The sequence below is a fragment of the Camelina sativa genome, chromosome 17 (genome assembly GCF_030686135.1).
Source record: "Camelina sativa cultivar CO46 ecotype springtype chromosome 17, ASM3068613v1".
In the NCBI taxonomy this organism is placed as follows: domain Eukaryota; kingdom Viridiplantae; phylum Streptophyta; class Magnoliopsida; order Brassicales; family Brassicaceae; genus Camelina; species Camelina sativa.
In genome coordinates, this window is record NC_141896.1 from 23,885,794 (window position 1) to 23,909,621 (window position 23,828).

The following is a 23,828-nucleotide window of genomic DNA, read 5'->3' on the forward strand; positions in this document are numbered from 1 at the left end:
GGAACTAGGAGCATGTTTGGGAATTTTGTTTGTTTTTATTTTTTTAAGAGAATTTAATTAAAAATTAAATTAAGAGATTATGGAGATATTCATAATGTTTGATTTGAGGGAGATTTTGACAGAGGGTTGATGCATATATCTATGTTGATAGCTTGTCAACATTAGTTGTTAAAAAGATTGGGTTAAAAGGGGATTTTGATTTGAAGCAAAAGTGATTTGGCCAGCTAAAGTATCTAATCTTATGATTGACTATTAATTAATAAAATTCATTTACTGAAGTTTTCTGACCTTTTCTTTTAGTTACTTCACGTCATGTAATTTTTGGTTGTACACTATAATTTTTGGGTTTCTTTTTTTTTTTTGTTTTTCAGTAGAGAAAGTTTTTTCAAATATTAGCGCTACAACAATCTTATTTTTTTAATAACCACAGTACCTTTCTAATATTCTCTATTTCGTAAAAAGTTTCATTTTCACATATTTCCTACAAATTAGAAAACTTAAACTACACATGTATGTTTCTATTAATTAAGGATTAATAACCTACAAAATGAATTTCAGGTTGAAGGTAAATTAAAAAACTTAGCGTCAATAACATAGTAAAAACATAGAATGACACATCTCTTGAATGATACTAGTTGTGAATATTTTTAATTAGTTGGAATTAACTTATCAATTTATGAAAGTAATTGTACAATTCGTCACTTATAAATGATTAAAGTATAAAAATATTATATTAGTTTTATTATAATTATATAACTATATTTCATTATAAAAAAAGGTATAATAGTGAGTAGGCTATATAATTTTCAGTTTGATCCTTTCTAAACTCTGTAAACTAGTTGAACTAGTTTATACATTTATATAATTTTATATGATATTTAAAGAAATGAGATTTTTATATGCGTCTTATACGAGTCAAACATCTACGTATCTAATAGATCTAATTAACCAAAAGTAAGTTAAATAGCAAAAGATAAGCACATGTGTTGGAGTCACAAAGATGATGTCCCAATTTAACTTGAATTTTATTAACAATTGTTATGTTATCTTTGAAGCTAGAATACAAAACAAACATGGGATTCTTTTTTTTTCTTTGTAGAATATGCATTCATTTTTTAAATCCAATATTTTTATGATTGTATATGATTACGCATCCGTTATGCTAGATCAAAATATGTTATGCTATGCATGCATACATTGCATGTACATCATACGACGAGAACTGCGTCGGTTCACCAACCACCAATCAGATCAGTTTTGGCCTATCCGAAAATTTGTATAAAGAGACAATCATTTGTTTCTTTGTTTCTTGGCAACACACAATTTCTTTTATAAATTATACAAACACTATCTTGTAAGATGTTGAATTTGAGCCATCAAAAACATTATTGGACAAAAACGCATCTCGTCAGATAGTTGATATAACAAGTTTTTTTTTGGTAAACATGTGAAGATTCATTACCAATTTTTGATTTTTTACAGAATACAAGGACAACAAAGAGAAGCAGAAGAAAAAAAATCTAAAGCATACAACATTACAAAAGAATACCGCAAAACTAGAGAAGACAAAAAAGATGGTGCAATCGTTGGAGGAGGAAGAATCTCAATTCAATCGGTTTTGCCGCGAGTTTTCTGCACCCGAGAGACAGCCCTCAAATACTCTGACGATGCAGGCCTACAGCTTTTCCGAGTGCAAAGATCATCTTTCACTTCCATGGACAAGCCAAATTGGAAGAATTCACACCAACAAGAGCCCCCTACTCAGAGAAACACACTTCCACATTGTAAACCACTGGCAGTAAAGAAAACTCAAACTGCAAGAGTAGAACCTTGATCGATGGAGAACCAGCAGCTTCGTTACAGCCTATGCGCTGATAGCTTTGAACCTACATCAGACCCGCCACAACGATAAGACAGCCGCAGCTTCGCTGGAAAAGATCTAAGCCATCGCCATTGGTCTCAGAACGAAGAACCCGTACGAGTTACATCGGACCCGCCACAATGGTGACATCGCAGCTTCGCCGGAAAACAAGGCACCGCCAGCCGCACCACCAGCCGACGTGGTTAACCGCTGGACCACCGGAACACTCTTGCGTTGAGTGAAGGAAGAAACAACACCGGGACAAAGAAACAAAGACCACCACCAGAAAAGCACTGCATAGGAAAAAGAACCAAAATCGAAGTCGGAGAAGAGGCGAATGCAAATTCACCAACGCCAGCAAATCTCTGAACTCCACCAGCCACAATCAGAGGAGATCGATCTCTGAGCAAGAAACAGAGAGGATCTAACCGCCACGAACCAAACCAAACAACATACCCGACACAAGCTTGACCATCGGGAAGAGCCTTCACTCAGACATAATCGCAGTCTTCAAACAATCAGAGGAGTGAGGAAAGCCGCCGCCGGTTTAGCCTCAGATCTAGCCTCCAACCTGAAGAAAAATAGTTCAGATCCGCCACAAGTACTAAGGAAAAATTGCTGGAGATGATAGGAGCCGAACAAAGCAGACAACGGGAGCCCTCTCACGGCACCAGCGAGGAGCACCGGTGACCGGAGAGGCAAACGAGAATCAGATCTAGGGTTCCTGCAAGTCTCCTTCGACTAGAGAGAAAAGAGAGGCGCGCGTGTCTTTCACGCGATTGTCTTTTTCTTGATATAACAAGTTTTCTACAAATTATATGAGCTCGATCGCGCGATTCATGTAATGCAAATGTTTTACAATGTGTGGTGATTGGTGCATTATATGTGTTAATTGACTTTTCACTTTTGCATGTATTTGTAACTAGTAGTATACTTCATACTCTTAAGTTGACCAAATAATATAGTCTCCCATCAAGTTTACTACGAAAATTTTATATGAATAATCTAAATTGGACTATTGGTTGACAATAAACAATGATACTTGAAAATATGAACTTAAATGACTAGCTAAATCAAATGCGCCGATTTTTAAACACTCAATTGATTAACTAAACCCGCCGATTGATACGTTAGATTCGTTGAACTTCATTATTTATTAGCGTTAATTACATACTATACTAAAACATATATAAATTTTACTTAATCAAATCTATCCAGAGATTCTATATATCTTTATCATAATAATTTAAGTGAAAATGTAAGAGTGGTGGAAATGTTTTAAAATTATTCGTAATTTCTTGATCGAATCTTATGTGAGCAGTATGGGAGATATTGGTTCACATGGAAAATAAAACGACAGCTGATTAAGCTCACACATCTCAAACAAAATAAAAAGAATTAAAAGAACATGTCACTAACAATTATTATCAAACTAACATGTCCCTAACAAGTATTATCTAGACTACTCATAACATTTTATATCAGTATATCTACTAAGATTTCATTTTTTTTTCCAACCTATTTTGTATATATTGGTCAACTAACTGTTTTTATTGCATAAAAAAAAACTAGTTCTTTTTTACAAAAAAAAAAAAGACTAGTTCTATCATTGTTTGGAACAATTTTGAGGATATATAAAACAGTTCAGTTAAGAAGTGTTGTTCTTAAGAGATGTCGCCAGTGTTGAATTCATGGTGACCAGACATAAGTGGGTCAGCCGTTGTACAGTGAAATTTTCTATCATTTAAACCACAAATGAACAATGCGATTGACTAAGATGCCGAATACATGAGAGGAATATGATACTGGTGAATCGTGATCAATATGCTAAGAAGCTTCTGATTATCTCTCTCTCTCTTTTTTCTTTTTTTTTCTTGAAAATTTCGCTAATTGCAGATTAGATGTCACTACTGTGCAGTGTTTCCTATAACTAAAGAAAACCAAGACTATATTTTCATGTTTTTTTCTCCTTTCATGTTCACTTATTGCTTGTCCAATTTTCTAGGAACACTAAGGTTCCTTCTTTCCTTTATGAATAGAAAAAATAGTGATAACCTGTCCGGCAATACTTCCGTGTGTTTTGTTTGAATGCTTTGACTGAGACCTCTATAACAGAAAAGAGTAGCTAGGTATGCATAAAATTTAAACTCGGTTAGTTATGATAAAATATATATAGTTAAACTATAGTGTAAGATGGAGTATGTAAAGTTTAAATCCGGTTTTAAGAAAAAATTCAAATATTATCAAATATACGTTTTTCATTCTCACGTATTTACGCGGATCTTAACCTAATCAAGTTCATAATTTGTTACTTATCGACTGTTCCTACATAACATAGATCATCATCTAGTATACTAATTAAGTGGCCAAGATAATTTGCAAGTGTGATGACAATATACAACTTTTATCAGTCTTATATACTAGTATATATACAGCCACCGTAACCAAAGTGTAACGGCTAATGTTATTTCCGTAGCCGAACTCTTGTTATATTTATTGTAGTTGTTTGCTATAACAAAGACTATATAGTATTAGTAGATATTTAGAATGGTTGGTGAATCCTAGGCTGACACGTGTTACACCCCGGACAGATTTTGGAGTTAACCAAAGGATCACGGAAATGCATGCATTATCCAATTTCACATTACAGCGTTTAATTATAGTACTGTTTAGGTACTGGTCCACTATATATACATACTACACAACGAATCATTCTCGTTTAAAGCAAATAAGCAATACAGAAACTATTCGTAGATACAATGTCTATCAATTAAAGATACACATATATATATATATATATATATATATATATATATATTTGAAAATCTCTATGTTACGTACTTATTATTTCGAGCAAAAAGAATATGTTAAGATTCGTGGTGATTGAAACAAACACATCATGGTTCGAGGGACCATATATCTTAACCAATAAACTTATTTTCTTATAAAAATGAATAATAGCAAAAAGAAAAAGAGAAAATTATATTTATAAGTTTACTACTACTAGTATACTAATACTGAATATATAAAACTGTAACGCCCGCGAACCAATTTGTGTATTTTTGGTGTGGGTGTCGATCGACACCCTTGGTGGCATCGATCGACACCATGTTTTTTCGGTTTGGTTGGGTTTGATTTTAATTGCGGATTGGTTCGGTTTTGGTTCAATTAAATCCCTAATCGTGTTGTTAAGTGTCTGAGACGAGATTGAGGGTTTTGGAAAGTCTTTTGTCGCCGTTTTGTGAGAAAGAAAGGGAGAAAAAGAGAGAAAAACGTTTCTGAGTTTTCTGGGCTTGTTCTTGGAGATTTTGGAGAGATCTGAGGCTGTAGGAGGGTTATCTGTTGCTGGAAACGAAGGGGGAGCTTCTGGAGGTGTTGTTTTCCACGTTTCTCAATCCAATCTTCCTGTTCTTGAGGTGAGTGCTTGACCATGGTTGATCTAAGCATGAGATCTCTCTTGTTTGTGTGTTTTCTTTGCTGTTTGTGTTGTTTTGTTGCTTGGGTTCGTTGCTTTTGTGATTCCCAGTGATTTCTGAGGTAATTGGGTGAGATTGGGACGGATTCGGGATGGTTTGGAATCGGGATTCGTCGTTCGTGTTCGCGCAGTTCGCGTCTGCAGGTATGGCATCGATCGACACTCAAGGAGCATCGGTCGACACCGTTTGGTGGAGCATCGGTCGACACCCTACTGGCATCGGTCGACACCCTTGGTTCAGCATCGGTCGAAACTTTCTTGTGGCATCGGTCGACACTAGTCTCAACCGAGACTTGTTTTCCTGGTTTGCTGTATTGCTTGTGTTTGTTTGCTTGCTTGACTTGAGGGTCTCATATGCTTGTGTGTATAACCCAGTAGATGGGAGGACGGCCTCACTAAGTATTTATGATAATACTTACGCATCTCAATTGTTGTTTGTGGTGTGCAGGTAAAGGAAAAGTGTGATCGTGGAATCAAAGGCGATGAGGAGGAGGATGTTCTAGAGGCTTGATTGATTGTGGTCTAGCTGATGTTAGGTTGTTAGATTAAGTCATTGGAACATTGTAGGATGTTAGCTTTTGGTTATTTCTTTGATTGGATTATTTATGTTGGAATATTATTGGAATTGTTTTATTTGGTTATCCGCTGTTATTGATTGTTGTTAGGATGTTAGTGGGTATGGGACCACTAGTAAATGAGGTATAAAAAAAAAAAACGGGAAGGGTTGTTTCATTTTGGTATCAGAGCCCTTACGGTTCTAGGTCTAGGGTTCATTGTGCTTTTGCTGTTGATGTTTAGGATTCCATGCTATGATTGATTGTGTGAGTCGGTCAATTGAGTGTGGCATGAAGTCCTAGAACATCCTCTTCGAGCCTGTGTTGTGATTCCACGGTAAGTTGTGTTTCTTGTGTAATAGAATTATTGTTTGCTTAGCCTTCTGTTCTTGGATGATACAGATGGTTAGGGGTGAGGATGTTGTTGGTCGCGGTCGTGGTCGTGGGCGTGGTCGTGGTCGGGGTCGGGGACGAGGTCAGGTTCCTGAGGCCAGTGTGAGTGTGACCCAGAGCATGGCCAGTGAGGAGGTGGCGGAGTCACAGGTTCATCCTAGTGTGTCTGGAGACCAGGCTGGTTTGGGTGACGGCAGGGCGGATGGGCCCAGTGTCGGTCACGGTGTTGTCCCGGGTGTGGGGGTTGCAGCGGGAGGTGCTCCAGGCAGGGAGGATGTCTTGATGGACTTGCTAGCTCAGGTTTTGCAGCGACTTCCAGCAGTTGTGCCGCCAGTGGTTGGTGGGCAGGATCCAGTAGTGCCGCCAGTGGTTGGTGGGCAGGATCCGGTAGTGCCGCCCGTGGGTAGTGGGCAGGGTCCAGCGGTGCAGCCTGTGGCGGGTTTGCAGGCAGGTGTGCAGCCGGGGGCCGAGGTTGTGGATGCTCAGTATGTGCGGATGATGGAGCAGCTGCGGCATGTGGGATCAGGGTATTTCTCAGGAGGTACCGATCCGAGTGTAGCGGATGAGTGGAGAGAGCGGATGGAGGATATTTTCCTTTTGCTTAGGTGTCCCGACCGGTACAGGGTGGATCTGGCAGTGTTTTACTTGTCAGGAGATGCTCGTGTGTGGTGGAGGTCGGTGACAGCACGGAGGGTGCAGAGGGGTATGTCTTAGGGAGATTTTGTGGGGGAGTTTAACTACAAGTATTTTCCTCAGGAGGCTCTTGATCGTATGGAGGCACGGTTCTTGGGTCTGACTCAGGGGGACCGTACAGTGCGGGAGCTGGATGCAGAGTTCAGTCGGCTTGTGGGGTATGCAGGCAGGGCATGGGAGCCAGAGGCGGCTCAGGTGCGGAGGTTTTTGTTGGCTCTGCGGGATGATTTGAGGACTCGGTGCAGAGTGAGGAGCTATGCTACGAGAGCAGAGCTGGTTGAGGTTGCAGCTGGGATAGAGGATGACTTGAGGTCACAGGTGGTTGTGGTCAGTTCTTCGGTGCAGCCACAACAGTCTCAGCCGCTTTCTGTTCCTAGCAAGGGCGGCAAGCCTGCGCAGGGGCAGAAGAGGAAGTTTGATGCTATGCAGAGATCGAGGCACGGGGGTGCGAAATGCTTTGGGTGTGGTAGTAGGGACCACAAGGTGTCTAGCTGTCCACAGAGAGGTGAGCAGCGGGCAGTGACAGAGCAGCGGGCGGTGACGGAGCCGCGGACAGATACTCGGGTGTATTACTACTGCAGAGAGACGGGGCATATCAAGCCTCGTTGTCCCAAGTTGCAGCAGAGGGCGGTAGCAGTGTTGCAGGCTAGAGCTCAGCCAGGGGTGCAGCAGGGTGTGCAGCACGGTGTGCAGCCGGTGGGTTGGATTGAGCCGACGACTCAGGTGTACTCGACTCAGGAGCCCGGTGGCACTAGTGCAGGAGCGATCACAGGTATAACTTCTGAGATTCGAACTTAGTCAATTCAATAGTTCAGATTATATTTGTTTTTGTTTGTGGTCAAGTGTTAGGTTCTCAACACATGAGGTTTGTGTAGGGACCTTGTTGGTGGGCGGGTTTAAGTCCCATGTTATGTTTGATTCTGGAACTTCTCATAGCTTCATTACTCCGGAGTGTGCCGTGAGTGCGGGGATCAGAGGGGATTCTGGAGAGCGATCAGGAGTGGTCAGAGTTGCTGGAGGCAAGTTCCTGAGGGTTATTGGACGAGCTGGAGGAGTTGATATTCAGATCGCAGGGGAGTCGTGGCCAGCGGATTTGCTTATCAGTCCAGTGGAGTTGTATGACGTCATTCTTGGTATGGATTGGTTGCATCAGTATAAGGTGCATTTGGATTGCTATCGGGGTAGAGTGGAGTTTGAGCGTCCAGTAGGGAAGTTGGTTTTTCAGGGTATTAGACCGACTTCGGGGAGTCTCGTGATCTCAGCCGTTCAGGCAGGGAGGATGATCGAGAAGGGCCGTGAGGCCTATCTGGTTACTATATCTATGCCAGAGTCAGTGGGGAAGTCTACGGTTAGCGGTATTCCGGTTGTGGAGGACTTTGAGGATGTGTTCCAGTCATTGCAGGGATTACCACCATCTCGGTCGGATCCTTTTACCATTGAGCTGGAACCGGGGACGATGCCGTTATCCAAGGCTCCTTACAGGATGGCTCCAGCAGAGATGGCAGAGCTGAAGAAGCAGCTGGAGGATTTGTTGGGCAAGGGTTTTATCCGTCCTAGTTGTTCACCGTGGGGAGCTCCGGTGTTGTTTGTTAAGAAGAAGGATGGGAGTTTTCGGTTGTGTATTGACTACCGGGGTTTGAACCGAGTTACTGTGAAGAACAAGTACCCTCTCCTGAGGATTGATGAGTTGTTGGATCAGTTGAGGGGTGCTACTTGGTTCTCCAAGATCGACTTGGCTTCAGGTTATCATCAGATCTCTATTCATGAGGCAGATGTGAGGAAGACAGCCTTCAGGACGAGATATGGGCACTATGAGTTTGTGGTGATGCCGTTTGGGTTGACAAACGCGCCAGCTGCGTTTATGAGATTGATGAACAGCGTGTTCCAGGAGTTTCTGGACGTGTCAGTCATCATTTTCATCGACGACATCCTGGTATATTCTAAGAGTCCTGAGGAGCATGCAGTACATTTGAGAGCAGTGTTGGAGAAGCTGCGGGAGCAGAAGTTGTTTGCTAAGCTGAGTAAGTGCAGTTTCTGGCAGCGTGAGATGGGATTCTTGGGTCATATTGTTTCAGCTGAGGGAGTTTCAGTGGATCCAGAGAAGATTCAGTCCATCAGGGAGTGGCCGAGGCCGCAGAGTGCCACTGAGATTCGGAGTTTCCTGGGGTTAGCAGGTTACTACAGGAGGTTTGTTCGGGGTTTTGTGAGTATGGCTCAGCCGATGACTAAGCTTACAGGGAAGGATGTCCCGTTCGTGTGGTCACCAGAGTGTGAGGCAAGTTTTGCAAGTCTCAAGCAGATGTTGACTACCACGCCGGTGTTAGCATTGCCTGAGCAGGACGAGCCTTATGTTGTGTATACAGATGCTTCTAGAGTGGGGTTGGGTTGTGTACTTATGCAGCAGGGGAAGGTTATAGCTTATGCTTCGCGGCAGTTGCGGAAGCATGAAGCTAATTATCCTACTCATGATTTGGAGATGGCAGCAGTGATCTTTGCTCTTAAGATTTGGAGATCCTATCTCTATGGTGGGAAGGTACAGGTATTTACAGATCACAAGAGTCTGAAGTACATTTTCACTCAGCCTGAGCTGAATTTGAGGCAGAGGCGTTGGATGGAGTTAGTAGCGGATTATGATTTGGACATAGCTTACCATCCTGGTAAAGCTAATCTGGTTGCAGATGCCTTGAGTCGGAAGCGGGTGGCTTCGGCTCAGGAGCAGGATATGGAGGTGTTGGTAAGTGAGATTAGTGCATTGAGTTTGTGTGCTATCTCACAGGAACCTTTGGGTTTGGAGGCAGTTGATAGAGCAGATTTGTTGAGCAGAGTGAGGTTAGCTCAGGAGAGTGATGAGGGGCTGGTGAATGCCTCTAAGGCTGCGGGTGCAGAGTATCAGGTTTCTGCTAATGGTACTATCCTTGTGCATGGTCGGATCTATATGCCCAAGATGTACCGTGACCTCAAGCGGTATTATCACTGGGTCGGGATGAAGAAGGACGTAGCTGACTGGGTGGCAAAGTGTGATACTTGCCAGCTGGTGAAGGCGGAACATCAGGTTCCTGGTGGTTTATTACAGAGTTTACCCATTCCAGAGTGGAAGTGGGATTTGATCACGATGGACTTCGTGGTAGGTTTGCCTGTGTCGAGGACGTTTGATGCTATTTGGGTCATTGTGGACCGTTTGACTAAGTCTGCGCATTTTCTGGCCATCAAGAAAACTGATGGAGCAGCGGTTTTGGCCAAGAAGTACGTGAGGGAGATAGTCAGATTGCACGGTGTGCCTGCTAGTATTGTGTCTGATAGAGATTCCAAGTTCACCTCGGTGTTCTGGAAGGCATTTCAGGCGGAGATGGGCACGAAGGTGCATATGAGTACAGCCTATCATCCTCAGACTGATGGTCAGTCAGAGAGGACGATCCAGATTTTGGAGGATTTATTGAGGATGTGTGTGCTGGATTGGGGTGGTCATTGGGCAGATCATTTGAGCTTGGTGGAGTTTGCTTATAACAACAGCTACCAGGCTAGTATTGGGATGGCTCCTTATGAGGCCCTGTATGGGAGGCCGTGTCGTACACCATTATGTTGGACTCAGGTGGGGGAGAGGAGCATATTTTGTGCAGATTTTGTTCAGGAGACCTCAGAGAAGATTCGGGTTTTGAGGCTGAACATGAAGGAGGCTCAGGATCGGCAGAAGAGCTATGCTGATAAGAGGAGAAAGGATCTTGAGTTTCAGGTTGGTGATAGAGTGTACCTCAAGATGGCCATGTTGCGGGGGCCAAACAGGTCATTGACAGAGACTAAGTTGAGTCCGAGGTACATGGGTCCGTTCAGAGTGGTTGAGCGGGTGGGACCAGTGGCATACCGGTTGGAGTTGCCTGAGGTTATGCGTGCGTTGCACAAGGTATTTCATGTGTCGATGCTGAGGAAGTGTCTTCACGAGGGTGATCAGTTGTTGGCTAAGATTCCTGAGGATCTTCAGCCTAGCATGACTTTAGAGGCGAGACCAGTGAGGGTGCTCGAGAGGAGAGTCAAGGAACTTCGGAAGAAGAAGATTCCTTTGATGAGAGTCCTGTGGGACTGTGACGGAGTAGAGGAGCAGACTTGGGAGCCCGAGGCGAGGATGAAGGCAAGGTTTAAGAAGTGGTTTGAGAAGCAGACCGCGACTTGAGCTTGTCTAGCCGGGTCCGAGTTGTAGTCCGTGGCTGGAGCGGGTACGGAGTATTCCAGCCCATCTCTCTTGATATTTGGTCGCTTAGGGGTGGTTGGTTGTGCGACTAAGTATCAAGATGAGGTGGTGCTCGGGATGCGGGTTGTTGGCTCTGGTTGTTGTATTTTTGGTTTTTCTGATGTAATTTCGTTGAGATTGTAACGATTATGACATTTTTGAGATTAATAAGATGAGTATTTTTCTTTATGTTTGACTGTTGTTGTCATGGGAAAAGAGAAATAGCTCGGGTTTCTATTTTTGGAAAGTTTCCATAAATAGAAAGTTTCCACAAAAGGATAGCGAGCCGGCATGATTCGTTGCTTGCGACCACGGACGGGGGAAGCACTGAGTTGTGAGCAAATAGTGTTTATGATGCGAGTATATTGGCTAGAGGGAGACCTCGAGGGTCAGTCGGAGGTGTGCGGGCTGTTGCGACAGTGGCACGGGAAACCTTGGCTGACGGTGTTTAGTCCGGTCTGGGGACGTGCGGGCCGTGCAGACGGTGGCACGGAGGTCCTTGGCAGATGGACGGTATTGCGGGATTCGGGGACGAATCCATATTGGTGGGGGAGAATTGTAACGCCCGAGAACCAATTTGTGTATTTTTGGTGTGGGTGTCGATCGACACCCTTGGTGGCATCGATCGACACCATGTTTTTCCGGTTTGGTCGGGTTTGATTTTAATTGCGGATTGGTTCGGTTTTGGTTCAATTAAATCCCTAATCGTGTTGTTAAGTGTCTGAGATGAGATTGAGGGTTTTGGAAAGTCTTTTGTCGCCGTTTTGTGAGAAAGAAAGGGAGAAAAAGAGAGAAAAACGTTTCTGAGTTTTCTGGGCTTGTTCTTGGAGATTTTGGAGAGATCTGAGGCTGTAGGAGGGTTATCTGTTGCTGGAAACGAAGGGGGAGCTTCTGGAGGTGTTGTTTTCCACGTTTCTCAATCCAATCTTCCTGTTCTTGAGGTGAGTGCTTGACCATGGTTGATCTAAGCATGAGATCTCTCTTGTTTGTGTGTTTTCTTTGCTGTTTGTGTTGTTTTGTTGCTTGGGTTCGTTGCTTTTGTGATTCCCAGTGATTTCTGAGGTAATTGGGTGAGATTGGGACGGATTCGGGATGGTTTGGAATCGGGATTCGTCGTTCGTGTTCGCGCAGTTTGCGTCTGCAGGTATGGCATCGATCGACACTCAAGGAGCATCGGTCGACACCGTTTGGTGGAGCATCGGTCGACACCCTACTGGCATCGGTCGACACCCTTGGTTCAGCATCGATCGACACTTTCTTGTGGCATCGGTCGACACTAGTCTCAACCGAGACTTGTTTTCCTGGTTTGCTTGCTTGTTTTTGTTTGCTTGCTTGACTTGAGGGTCTCATATGCTTGTGTGTATAACCCAGTAGATGGGAGGACGGCCTCACTAAGTATTTATGATAATACTTACGCATCTCAATTGTTGTTTGTGGTGTGCAGGTAAAGGAAAAGTGTGATCGTGGAATCAAAGGCGATGAGGAGGAAGATGTTCTAGAGGCTTGATTGATTGTGGTCTAGCTGATGTTAGGTTGCTAGATTAAGTCATTGGAACATTGTAGGATGTTAGCTTTTGGTTATTTCTTTGATTGGATTATTTATGTTGGAATATTATTGGAATTGTTTTATTTGGTTATCCGCTGTTATTGATTGTTGTTAGGATGTTAGTGGGTATGGGACCACTAGTAAATGAGGTATATAAAAAAAAACGGAAAGGGTTGTTTCAAAAACAAACATGGATATATTATTGTTATAAAAAGAAAAAAACAAACTTTAATTCATGAATCTAAAAACGAAAACTAGAAATATTGCAAAACCAACAAGCTTAATTATATTTAGACAAAAATAATCTAATTTAGTTTTCTAGTAGTTTCCTTCATTAATATGTATATAAAACTCAATTATTGAGGAAAGAAAAAAAATCTTAATATGATTAGTTTTGATTTAAGAAGAAAAATCGAGGGGGAGGCAATAGCATGTGCATGGACGCCCTACAGAACAAGTGATCGACCTCTTCTTTCCTTTGGTCTTCACTTTATGAATTATCAACTTTATCTTCTTTGTCTTTTTTCTAAAGTTGTTTTGTAGTAACTATGTATTTTGTTACATTTTCTTAATCATCATAATTAACGCTCAGCCAAAGTAATATACCGGCCACAAAACGTAGTACTTATTGTTCATGAACTTGTCCATTAGTCATTTGTTCGTATCACAGATAATCTAATCTTTTTTTTTTTTTTTGTGGAAACACAAACTATCTAATCTAAGTTATCGCTTTTTTGGATATTTTTTGTGACTCGGTTATAGATCTAAAAGAGGGATTGGAAGACATAGTTGGAATGATATAATGAATAAACGTTGTGACAAGTTTTAGAAATTGTTATTTTCTCCCAAATTATTTATCTTTAACCGTGTTTTCTGAATATCAGATCTAGGATCCAAATCCTAACATGCAGTTCTATGAAACGGATACAAGTTGTCTTCTCATTGTAGCACAAAATGCGAATAATGTGGAATTCAACTTAGAAAAACTTATTTCTTTTCAGACCGAGATAACTCTACTTAAAAAAATAATAATAATAGGGGAAACAAACAGAGGCGACAAAGAGTGGCACACGAATGCCCTTACCTTTTCCTTATCAACATTCTTGCTACTTCTGTTTTCTTCAAAAGAAACCCATCACGATAATTTTGTCATTTTTCACTTGTATATATTAAACTAAATACGAGTTTTATATAAATAATTAGATGAGAACCCATCCGATGCGTGGATTTAAAGTTTTATAAATTATATTAAAATTTATTGTACACTATTTATAAATTTTATTTTTGTTATAATACACTGATTTATATCCATTTACAAATCTTTTATGTATGCTATATTAAAAATATATTTTTTATACACCTAAATATATTCTATGTTACAAATATATTCACCCACCTAGAAAATGTTTGTATGAACGCATTAAGCCAACTATTTTACTTTCACTTATGCACAGTTTTTTATTACAAAAATTGTTGGTTCAAAAAACGTTTTGAAGAAAAAATATATTACATAATATGCTAATCAATGATGTATCATCACAATAGTGTATGACCACCATGGAGAAAACTTCTGCTCCGCTTTCATCTTTTATGGAGAGAACCTTGCATCCAACCTCCTCCACTATGGAGAGAACCTTGCATCCAACCTCCTCCACTATGGAGAGAACCTTAGCTCCGCCTTCCTCACTTGGAGAGATAACCTTGCGTCAAACCTCCTCCACCTTCATTCCTTGGGGTGATAATCTTGTGTCCGACCTTCTACACCATAGAGAGAACCTCGGCTCTGCCCTCCTTCTGTGTGGAGAGAACATGTCCACGTCTTTTTACTATCTCAAAATGGCTTGCTCCGACAACCATTGAAAGTAAAAACCTTTTTTCTAACGTCACAAAATTTTTTTGATAGTAACTAATATTAAATTTCCCAATGTATTTGTGGAAGTGCTTTGACACACAATGATATAGCTTCTGTCTCTGTAACGCCTCAACCGCCACCTTGCTTAGTGAGCCCATGTCCACTCTCAGTCTATGGGCTCACCTATCTAAGTGCGCCCTACATCTTTTCCTGGCTCGTGGACCCCACCATATTTGATAGCCGGTTTGTTACGTTTGTGAGACTTTAAAAACTTGTTTACCAATCCTATAAATCAACAAATGATATTTTCCTGTGTTTTTTCTTCACTCGCAGAGTTCCGACAATCACTTCCGAGAAGGTCACCCATCGTGAAATTCTCGGAGAACCCTTGACCGAAAAAGTAAGTGCATTTTAGTGACATATGTAGCAAAAAAACAATTATTTTAAACCTTTCCGCAAACCAGGGTGTCACAGTCTTTGAGCTCCTATGGATCTTTCAACAATGATTTAGATTTTTCTAATCTATCTATCTATTTTTGTTGTAAGCTTGTGTTTGATTAGTCTATTTTATCCATCCATTATGTTGATGAGCTTCTATTGAATGAATAATGGTAACAATTATGTTTGCAAAATAAAGAAGGGTTTATGACCAACCAATCAAGGTTGAGAAATTAGAAGAAGATTAATTTGACATATTTAAAGAAACAATAGAAAATTATAAGCACGGTAATATAAATCCCAAATAATTCAAAGATGAAAATATAAATTAAATAAAATAATCTAAAAATACTACAATAAATTTTAAAATACTGTATTAAGAAAAGTTGACACATATAATAATTTTTTTTTGGTCAGCATATTTAACCTTACCTATTCCCAACTGAAAAAAAAGTAGGAGAAAATTTTGGTCTAAAAAAAGAAAAAAAATTTACCTTCCTATTAAAAGAAACTTTCAGCTAAACAAAGTTGAAAGCAATGTTTTTGAATAACTTAAAATTAAAAATAATTAAATAATATTATAATTTTGAATTTTATGAAATATAGATATCTTTTTTTCTTTCATAAAAGGGGCTGCGCGGACGCAAATTCCCTCTGCCACAAATAATGACGCAGGCTATAATTATTAAAAAAAACTTTTTTATTTTTTAATAAATTCTGTAGTTTTTGATAATTATCTTTTTACATTATTAATATTTTTAAAAACAAAATATCTTATTTTTGTTTTAATCAAATTTCCTTTATTAAATATTAACTTTTACACATATCAAAATCTGAGATTGATAACTTAACACATGTTAAAATTTTGTTAATGACTAATTTTCAAAACCCAATTTTATATAATAAGATAACTATACACTATAAATGGCATGGATGTAAGGACGTTTAGAAGATCTTCTGTAAAATAGTGACCATGCATAACCGAGTTTTGATTTAGAAATAGATCATAATGATGGATCTATCTGTCTTATAATTTTACTTTATGCACTGTGATCCTGACGTGTTTTGACTTTTACTTGTGAAAACTTGGGTTTTTGAGATAATTGGAAAGCAAAATATAACGGAAACGAAGATTTGTATATAGTTTTGATTTGAGTTGAAGTTAAGTTTTAATCAAAAATATCAGTATTGACCAGAAGAAGTGAGAACATGTAGTTGAATAACGTGTACTAGTTTTATTGTTATGTCACCACTTAAGTGTAAATTCGCAAAAAAAAAAAATTAACTCAACAAGAAATCTTTAATTTGAATAATGTTATAAGTTCTTATATAAACTAACCCAACAAAAATCGTTTTAAGACTTCTTTCAATATTAATCAATTTTCTTAACACAAAAAAAAAAAAATGTTCCACAATACCCAAATAATAGAATGGACCAATAATTGTTTACATATATATATATATATATATATATATATATATATATATATATATATTCCTTGTACACCATTGTTTAAATCCCATTACCCATTGATCATAACATATTGGGCCTGAATGCATGCATATATTTTCCTCTATAACCCATCTTCAAAGCGATCCGAAATTGGAAGAGGCGCTTCCGATGCCAAATCATTCGTTTACGTTTCATCATCATCGTCAGCAAAGAGATACAATTCAGAGCAGAATGAGTATATATGTTTTGTTCTCGAGAAAGCACACAGTTATAACGATACGGGCATTAGCTATGCCTAACACTTTTCCTTCATCACTCCAGAACCAAATCTGCTCGTTGTAAGTGTAAGGTAAGCAAAAAAAACATTATATACTACAAAGTCTTGCTGTCTTCTTTTTTGACTTGCAAGCCAACCGCATCCTAGAAGAGACCGTTTTACTGAATCTCTTCAAGTTGCAATCATTCATGACGCCCAAAGCAGTGAGCATTCTCCTACTAACTCTCTTCGAAAAAGGGAAGCTCGCAAGTTACAAACCCTAAAACTGTTTTTGTTTATTTATTGTCACAAATCCTAAGCAAGTTTGTAGCCATGGCTGAAGGCAGTCCTAATCGCCCCCCACCGTTTCCCCCTGACCCTCCCGACCATAGCCCTATTGTTTCTTTTTCAGACTTTCCCCCTCTCCCTCCTTCCTCTCCCTCCCCCCCCTCTCCCCACTCTCCTCAAACTGCTTTTATCGAGCCTGAGAGAGTGGTTCTAGCTCTCTCTGCTCATCATAAATCTACCCCTGTGGTGGTCAATGCCCAGGCTCAAGCCATTCTCAACTCCTACAACCAAACCCTAAACCTCATTCCCAAATCTGATACTCTTGCTACAGTAAAAGATAGCAGAACAGTGGCTCAAACTGATGGTCTCTTACCTCAAAATCCTCCCAAGGTTACCCGTCGAGTCCAACTGGCCAAAGCGCCCTGCCCACTCCTACATTGATCCCTGTCGACACAAGAATAGACCATATCTCCCCCCTCCCTCCCCCACTTCTGCCTACTCCGCAAGTGAATCCCCAAATCCCAAACCATTGCCCGAGTGTTTCGGTCTTGCCTCCTTCCTCCGTTCCCCCTGAACCCCAACCGCCTTCGGTGAACCCTCCAACCTCCACCCCAGACCCAACCCCTCTGGTTCAAAAGCTTAAGCGTGGAGTTGACCGTTCTCTCTCTAGATTAGCTCCCGTAAACTACTCTCCTGAGGGGAAGCCACGAATTGTAATCCCTGATGATGTATTTCAGGAAGGAGCAAAATTACATAAAGATTTTATCATTGGTAAATTTAAAGGCAGGCTTCCTACTTACAAACATATCCAAAGTGTTTTGAGCCACATGTGGGGTAAAGGTCAAAAGTTAGAAGTGCACCTTAATCACTCCAATAACTCTATGCTTGTAAGGCTGCCAAATGATTATGTCCGCACTAAGGTTCTGGAAAAGAAGCTGTGGTATATCGGTGAGTGCATGTTCCTAGTGGCACAGTGGGATTCGTCTGGAGGGACCACTGCTGACCTTGAAGCTATTCCAATTTGGGCCCATCTCAAAGGGATGCCTTTTGACCTGATGCATCAAAAGGGCATTAGTTTAGTTGCTGGACTGGTTGGTGAGCCAAAGGAGATGGACGAATTCACAAGAAACTTAGTCAGTCTGACTGAAGCACATGTTAAGGTGGAGAGGAACCTAAACGAATCATTGCCTACTTCTGTCGAAATTGAAAGATCCAGTGGTGAAGTGATTACCATTAATGTCGAGTACCCTTGGATCCCTCCCTCCTGCTCCCACTGTAAAAGCATAGGACACTCTATTAGATTATGTCCTAGTGTAACCCCCTCCTGGTCAGAAACGAAAAAACCTTCTGGTGATCCAGTATCAGAGAAGAATCAGAATGTCAAAGGAGATTTTACCTCCAAATCTAAAAAAGGAAAAGAACATACTGTTCTTGCTCCCCCACAACCCTCCCAGGGCTCTGAAAAAGCAAGCAGTTCTGCCCCCCCCCCCTCCTTCCAGCAGTTGACTTAGTCAAAAGTCAGACTGGTTTTGCTGCTGCCCTGCAAGTCCCTTCTCCCCCAACTCCTGTCGCCACCAAACCTGTAGAGCCAAAAACAAACAACCTTTCAGTCTCGGCTGGCCACACAAACAACCCACCCTCTCTTAGCCCACCCATATTGGATAGTACCTCCCCAATGGACTGCTCATCCCCCCATCTATCCCCAAATAAGCTCATTTCCCTCAACCCCTTTAGTGTCTTAGACTCCCAACCTCAAACCTCTACACCCACTTCAGAAACTCCACCCCCTGCCCCCATCATTACTGAACTAAATCAACCCACTGTGGTGACTCTCCCGTCCATGGGAGAAGCCCCACTCCGTTCCTAACATCCCTTTCCTTTTCCCATGTATATACAACCTTTCTTTTGGAATGTCCGCGGACTGAACGACCCGGAAAAACATAGACCTTTCTCTTCTTGGCTTGCTTCTCACAAGCCTCTTTTTGGAGCTATTATTGAAACCCACATAAAGGAACCGAACCTGAACAGAGTCATGAACCTTACCTGTCCTGGCTGGCATTATCTGTCCAATCACAACTCTGATGAGGATGGGAGAATTGTAATCATCTGGAAATCTCCTGCCACAGTAAGTATGCTGCATCAATCAAGGCATATGGTCACTAGTGAAATAACCATTCAAGGAGGCCATAGATTCTTTTTCACTGCTATTTATGCGCCTAACCTGAGTGACGAACGCACTGATTTATGGTGCGAACTCATGGGGATTCAGCAAAGATTCCACCTAGACTCCAACCCTTGGCTTGTTGGTGGTGATTTCAACCAAATAGTACACCCCGCAGAGCACTCAAATCTGTTGGTCAACCACCTCACCTCCCGTATGCTAGAGCTTCGTGATTGCCTCCTTCAGATGGAGCTGTTTGACCTTCGGTATCAAGGCCCTCTTTTCACCTGGTCGAATAAAAACCCTATCAACCCCATCGCAAAAAAGCTAGACAGATTGCTAGTAAATAACCATTGGCTCTCTACTTACCCTAACAGCGTTGCTTCCTTCCTAGCCCCAGAATTCTCTGACCATTCTCCTTGCCTCCTCAATCTTGCTGCATCTCTTCCCTCTGCTAGCACAAAACCATTTAAGTTTTTCAACTTCCTCACATCCCACCCTCTCTTTCTCCAAACGATTGGATCTGCTTGGGACTTGGCTGGAAATTCACATCCCTTGGAAACAAGTTTGTCAGTACTGAGTGCAAAACAAAAAACACTAAAAAGAGATTTAAAAACACTTTCAAGAGAGAATTTCTCAGATATTCAGAATAGGGTGAGAGAAACTAACCGTTTGCTTCAAGATGTGCAGGTTCAGGCAATGTCTACACCATCCACTGACCTTTTCCACCAGGAGAGAGAAATGCATGCTAAGTGGGAATTCCTCAGGAAGATTGAAGAAGCTTATTTTAGACAGCGCTCTCGCATAAACTGGCTAAGAGAAGGCGACCTGAATACTGCTTATATTCACAGAATGACACAGACCCGCAATGCTTTCAATGCCATCAGCTTGGTTCAGGTCTGTGATCAGTTACCGATGCCCTCCAGAACTGCAACACTCAATGATCAAGATCCCAACTACTGAAGAAATAACAAAAGCTATGTTCAAGCTAAATGCAAACAAGGCACCAGACCCTGATGGCTTTACCTCAGCTTTTTATAAGTCTGCGTGGGGAATTTTGGGCTCAGAAGTCACTACTGGTATTCTCCACTTCTTCCAAACTGCTTTCCTCCCTGCTGCAATAAACGCAACTATTCTGGTGATGGTTCCAAAGTTCCCGGGTGCCTCCTTAGTATCAGACTTTCACCCCATCTCCTGCTTAAATACCCTTTACAAGGTCATCTCAAAGCTTCTTGTAACCCGGCTGAAACCCATCCTCCCAACTCTAATCCAACGTAACCAAACTGCATTTATAAAAGGGCGTCTGTTAGTTGAAAACACTTTTTTGGCTGCGGAGCTGGTTAATGGTTACCACAAAACTCGGGGACCCAAGAGAATAACAATCAAAGTTGACATAGCTAAAGCTTTTGATACTGTCAGATGGGAATTCTTATTTAGCTGCCTAAGAGGTATTGAGGTACCAGAGATTTACCTGCGGTGGCTGAAGGCCTGTGTATGCACGCCAACGTTCTCAGTAGGCTTTAATGGGCTTCTCCATGGTTATTTCAAAGGCGGAAGAGGGTTAAGGCAAGGAGACCCCTTGTCTCCTTACCTTTTCATCCTTGTCTTGAACTGCCTCTCTGTCATGTTAGATAGGGCTGCAAAGGAAGGAAAATTTCAATATCATTATAACTGTTAGAACCTAAAGTTAACTCACCTCTGTTTCGCTGATGATCTCTTGATCTTCATAGATGGGTCCTCTTCATCTGTAGACAGTGTTCTCCAAGTGTTGAAGGAATTTGAAGAAGCCTCCGGTCTGGCAATCAGCCTACCAAAAACTAGCTTTTTCACCTCAGGACTCTCACAACCTGAAATTGACCATATTAAATTAACTTCAGGCATCAACCATGGGCAGCTACCAATAAGATACCTAGGGGTGCCCCTCTGCACTAAGAAACTTACTCTCCTTGATTGTGCTCCTCTGATCCAGTCGGTAAAAAACAGACTGAATGCTTGGTCAACAAAGTCCCTATCCTTTTGCAGGACGCCTCCAGCTTCTCAACACGGTTATTGCTGGAATCTCCAACTTCTGGTGCTCTGCTCATGTACTTCCCAAAAGATGCATTGAAACCTTGAACTCCCTCAGCGGGGCTTTCCTGTGGAAAGGCACCACTGAGGGCCATCACATAGCACGTGTAGCCTGGAATGTTGTGGTCAACCGGAAGGATGAAGGAGGGCTGGGGTTACGTGATTTGTGGTTGTGGAATAAAGCTTGCCTGCTAAAGCTTATCTGGATGCTCTTTTTCAGATCTGGGTCAATCTGGGTCGCTTGGTTCACTGGAGCTTATCTTTCAGGAAACCTAAGCAACTTCTGGACTTGTAAGCAGAAGAATCACCACTCCTGGTTATCAAACAAACTACTACGAATCAGGGAGGAGGCTTACCCATGGATAAAGATGAAAATAGGAAATGGTAGAAGCTGTAAATTCTGGAGTGACCATTGGTGCAAATTAGGCCGTTTGTCATCATACCTTAATGGAGAAGGCCCCCTGGGTATTCATCGAGACATAACCATTGCAGACTTATGGAGAAGAGGCGGTTGGAGTTTACCACCGGCGAGATCAGAAGCTCAAGTCAACTACCAAACTGAACTATCCATCATTTCCTTAACGGATCAACCAGACTCCTACATCTGGTGGATTGATGACCAACTGAAGGATGCACATACCACGGGGACTATCTATCAGGCTATTAAGCAGCATCAACCGACGGTTCACTGGCATAAGATTGTTTGGTTCAAAGGAGGAATTTCAAAACATAAATTTCTTACCTGGCTTTTTATGCTAAACAGGTGTCCTACTCGTGACAGACTAATCAACTGGGGTCTGCAGGTTGATTCCTCTTGCCTGCTATGTGGCTCTGGGGATGAAAGTCGCGACCATCTCTTTTTCAACTGCCAATACAGCTTGCTGATCTGGACCACAGTATCTCGCCGATGCTCCCTAAGCGTGTCACCAACTTGGACTAGCATGATTCAAAATCTCATCAACTACAGAGGATCTGATGCAGCAAAGAAACTACTCCTCATCGCTTGGCAAGCCGCGATCTACTTTATCTGGACTGAAAGAAACCATCGGCTACGCCGGAACTCCTTCTAGTCAGCGGATCTCCTTCTCAAACAAATTGACTCTCTAGTGCGGAACAGAGCACTAAGCTTCCGTGCTTCCAACCCGTCCTTAACAGCAAATCTTCTGCTCCTTTGGTTCGCTGGATCTACTCTCTAAGGCTCTCACCTAACAACCCTAATTGCAGATGTGTCTTTGTGCCTTCCCCGAAAGTGATTCATCACCGTTCATTGATGATGGCCAAGCAAAGTGGTTTGAATTGGTTATTTCCTCAACCGTTTCTTTGGTTCTCTCCTAACTAGCTGGTTCGAGTTTGGTTCACTCTGGTTCAACTTTGGTTTCTTTCAAACTATGTGGGTTCTGTAATAGCTCTTAATTTATTTGTTGGGCTTCCAACGTTGGGCCTCTGGCTCTGTTAAACTTTGTATTTCTTCATGCTTTTATATTGAATGCCTTTTAACAAAAAAAAAAAAAAAAAAAAAAGATGATTTAAAAAAACAAAGAGAGAGAGAGAGAGAGAGAGAGAGAGAGAGAGAGAGAGAGAGAGAGAGAGAGAGAGAGAGAGAGAGAGAGAGAGAGAGAGAGAGAGAGAGAGAGAGAGAGAGAGAGAGATAAATAAGTGAATTTTGACCTACAATCATATATATAATAGTAGAGTTTTCTTTCATTGGAGAGCTCCACCTCAGCATAATTTTTTATAAATTTTGTGGACTTTGTCTCTAATTTGAAATTATGTGGGCTTTATCCAATTTTATAAGCCTACTCTTTTTTATTTAATTTTCAAGAACATAAGTATTTTGATGATAAAATATTAAAAACGTAGAAATATCACTATCAAGACATTTTTAATCGACATGATTCTAAGATAAACCATGAGCCCAAAACATCAAAACCAGTAAAAAAATTTCGAAATATATAGGAAAAGAAAACAAAATGGTATTTCTATGTATATTTTAGATTCATAGAAAACAAAATTAAAACAAAATGGAGGTTGGACCAACACAGTTTAATCTTTTAGATTCATAGAAATCAACTTAATAACTAGATAAACCAAACAAAAAGAAACGAAACTCTTCACAACAACACATAGAATAATACACTATCAACGAGCATCAAAATAAAAATAACAACAATCTAATCTACTAAACAACCTACTTAGCTTCCACCAGCAAGCGAAACCAAAATAGAGTCAATGAACAGTCTTCCCATGACTTACCAGAAGCATCACCAATCAAACAATCAACCACTCTCCTAAATTGAAAGAAAAATGCATACGTGGATGATGAACAATCGAATTCAAAGGAAAAGGAAAAAAATAGTCACGAAGAATGACTGGATGAAGAAGATAATTAAGTACGGACACTCTCATTTCAGAACAAAGCTACCAGAAAATTAACACAAAAATAGGTAAAATCCTATAATAAAACAAGAACTGCCCAACAAGGTAATAAATAATCTTTGGATAATCGCCAAGTAAAAATGGCCCATTTTGGCCACATATATATTGAGGCCTTAATAATACAATATAGATA

The 23,828-nt window shown here is 41.1% G+C and overlaps 1 protein-coding gene across 1 annotated transcript; it reads left to right on the plus strand.

Annotated features, from left to right (window-relative positions):
* Positions 1-19,183: 19,183 nt before the first annotated feature.
* On the plus strand, positions 19,184-20,155 carry LOC147924272 (uncharacterized). Its single transcript, XM_087496691.1, has one exon. It carries the CDS (start codon positions 19,184-19,186, stop codon positions 20,153-20,155), a length of 972 nt encoding a protein of 323 aa, XP_087352817.1.
* The last annotated feature ends 3,673 nt before the right edge of the window (positions 20,156-23,828 follow it).

Bases quoted from the DNA above. Each gene is read 5' to 3' on its own strand.
- LOC147924272 (XM_087496691.1), top strand. From the start codon at position 19,184: ATGGTCACTAGTGAAATAACCATTCAAGGAGGCCATAGATTCTTTTTC.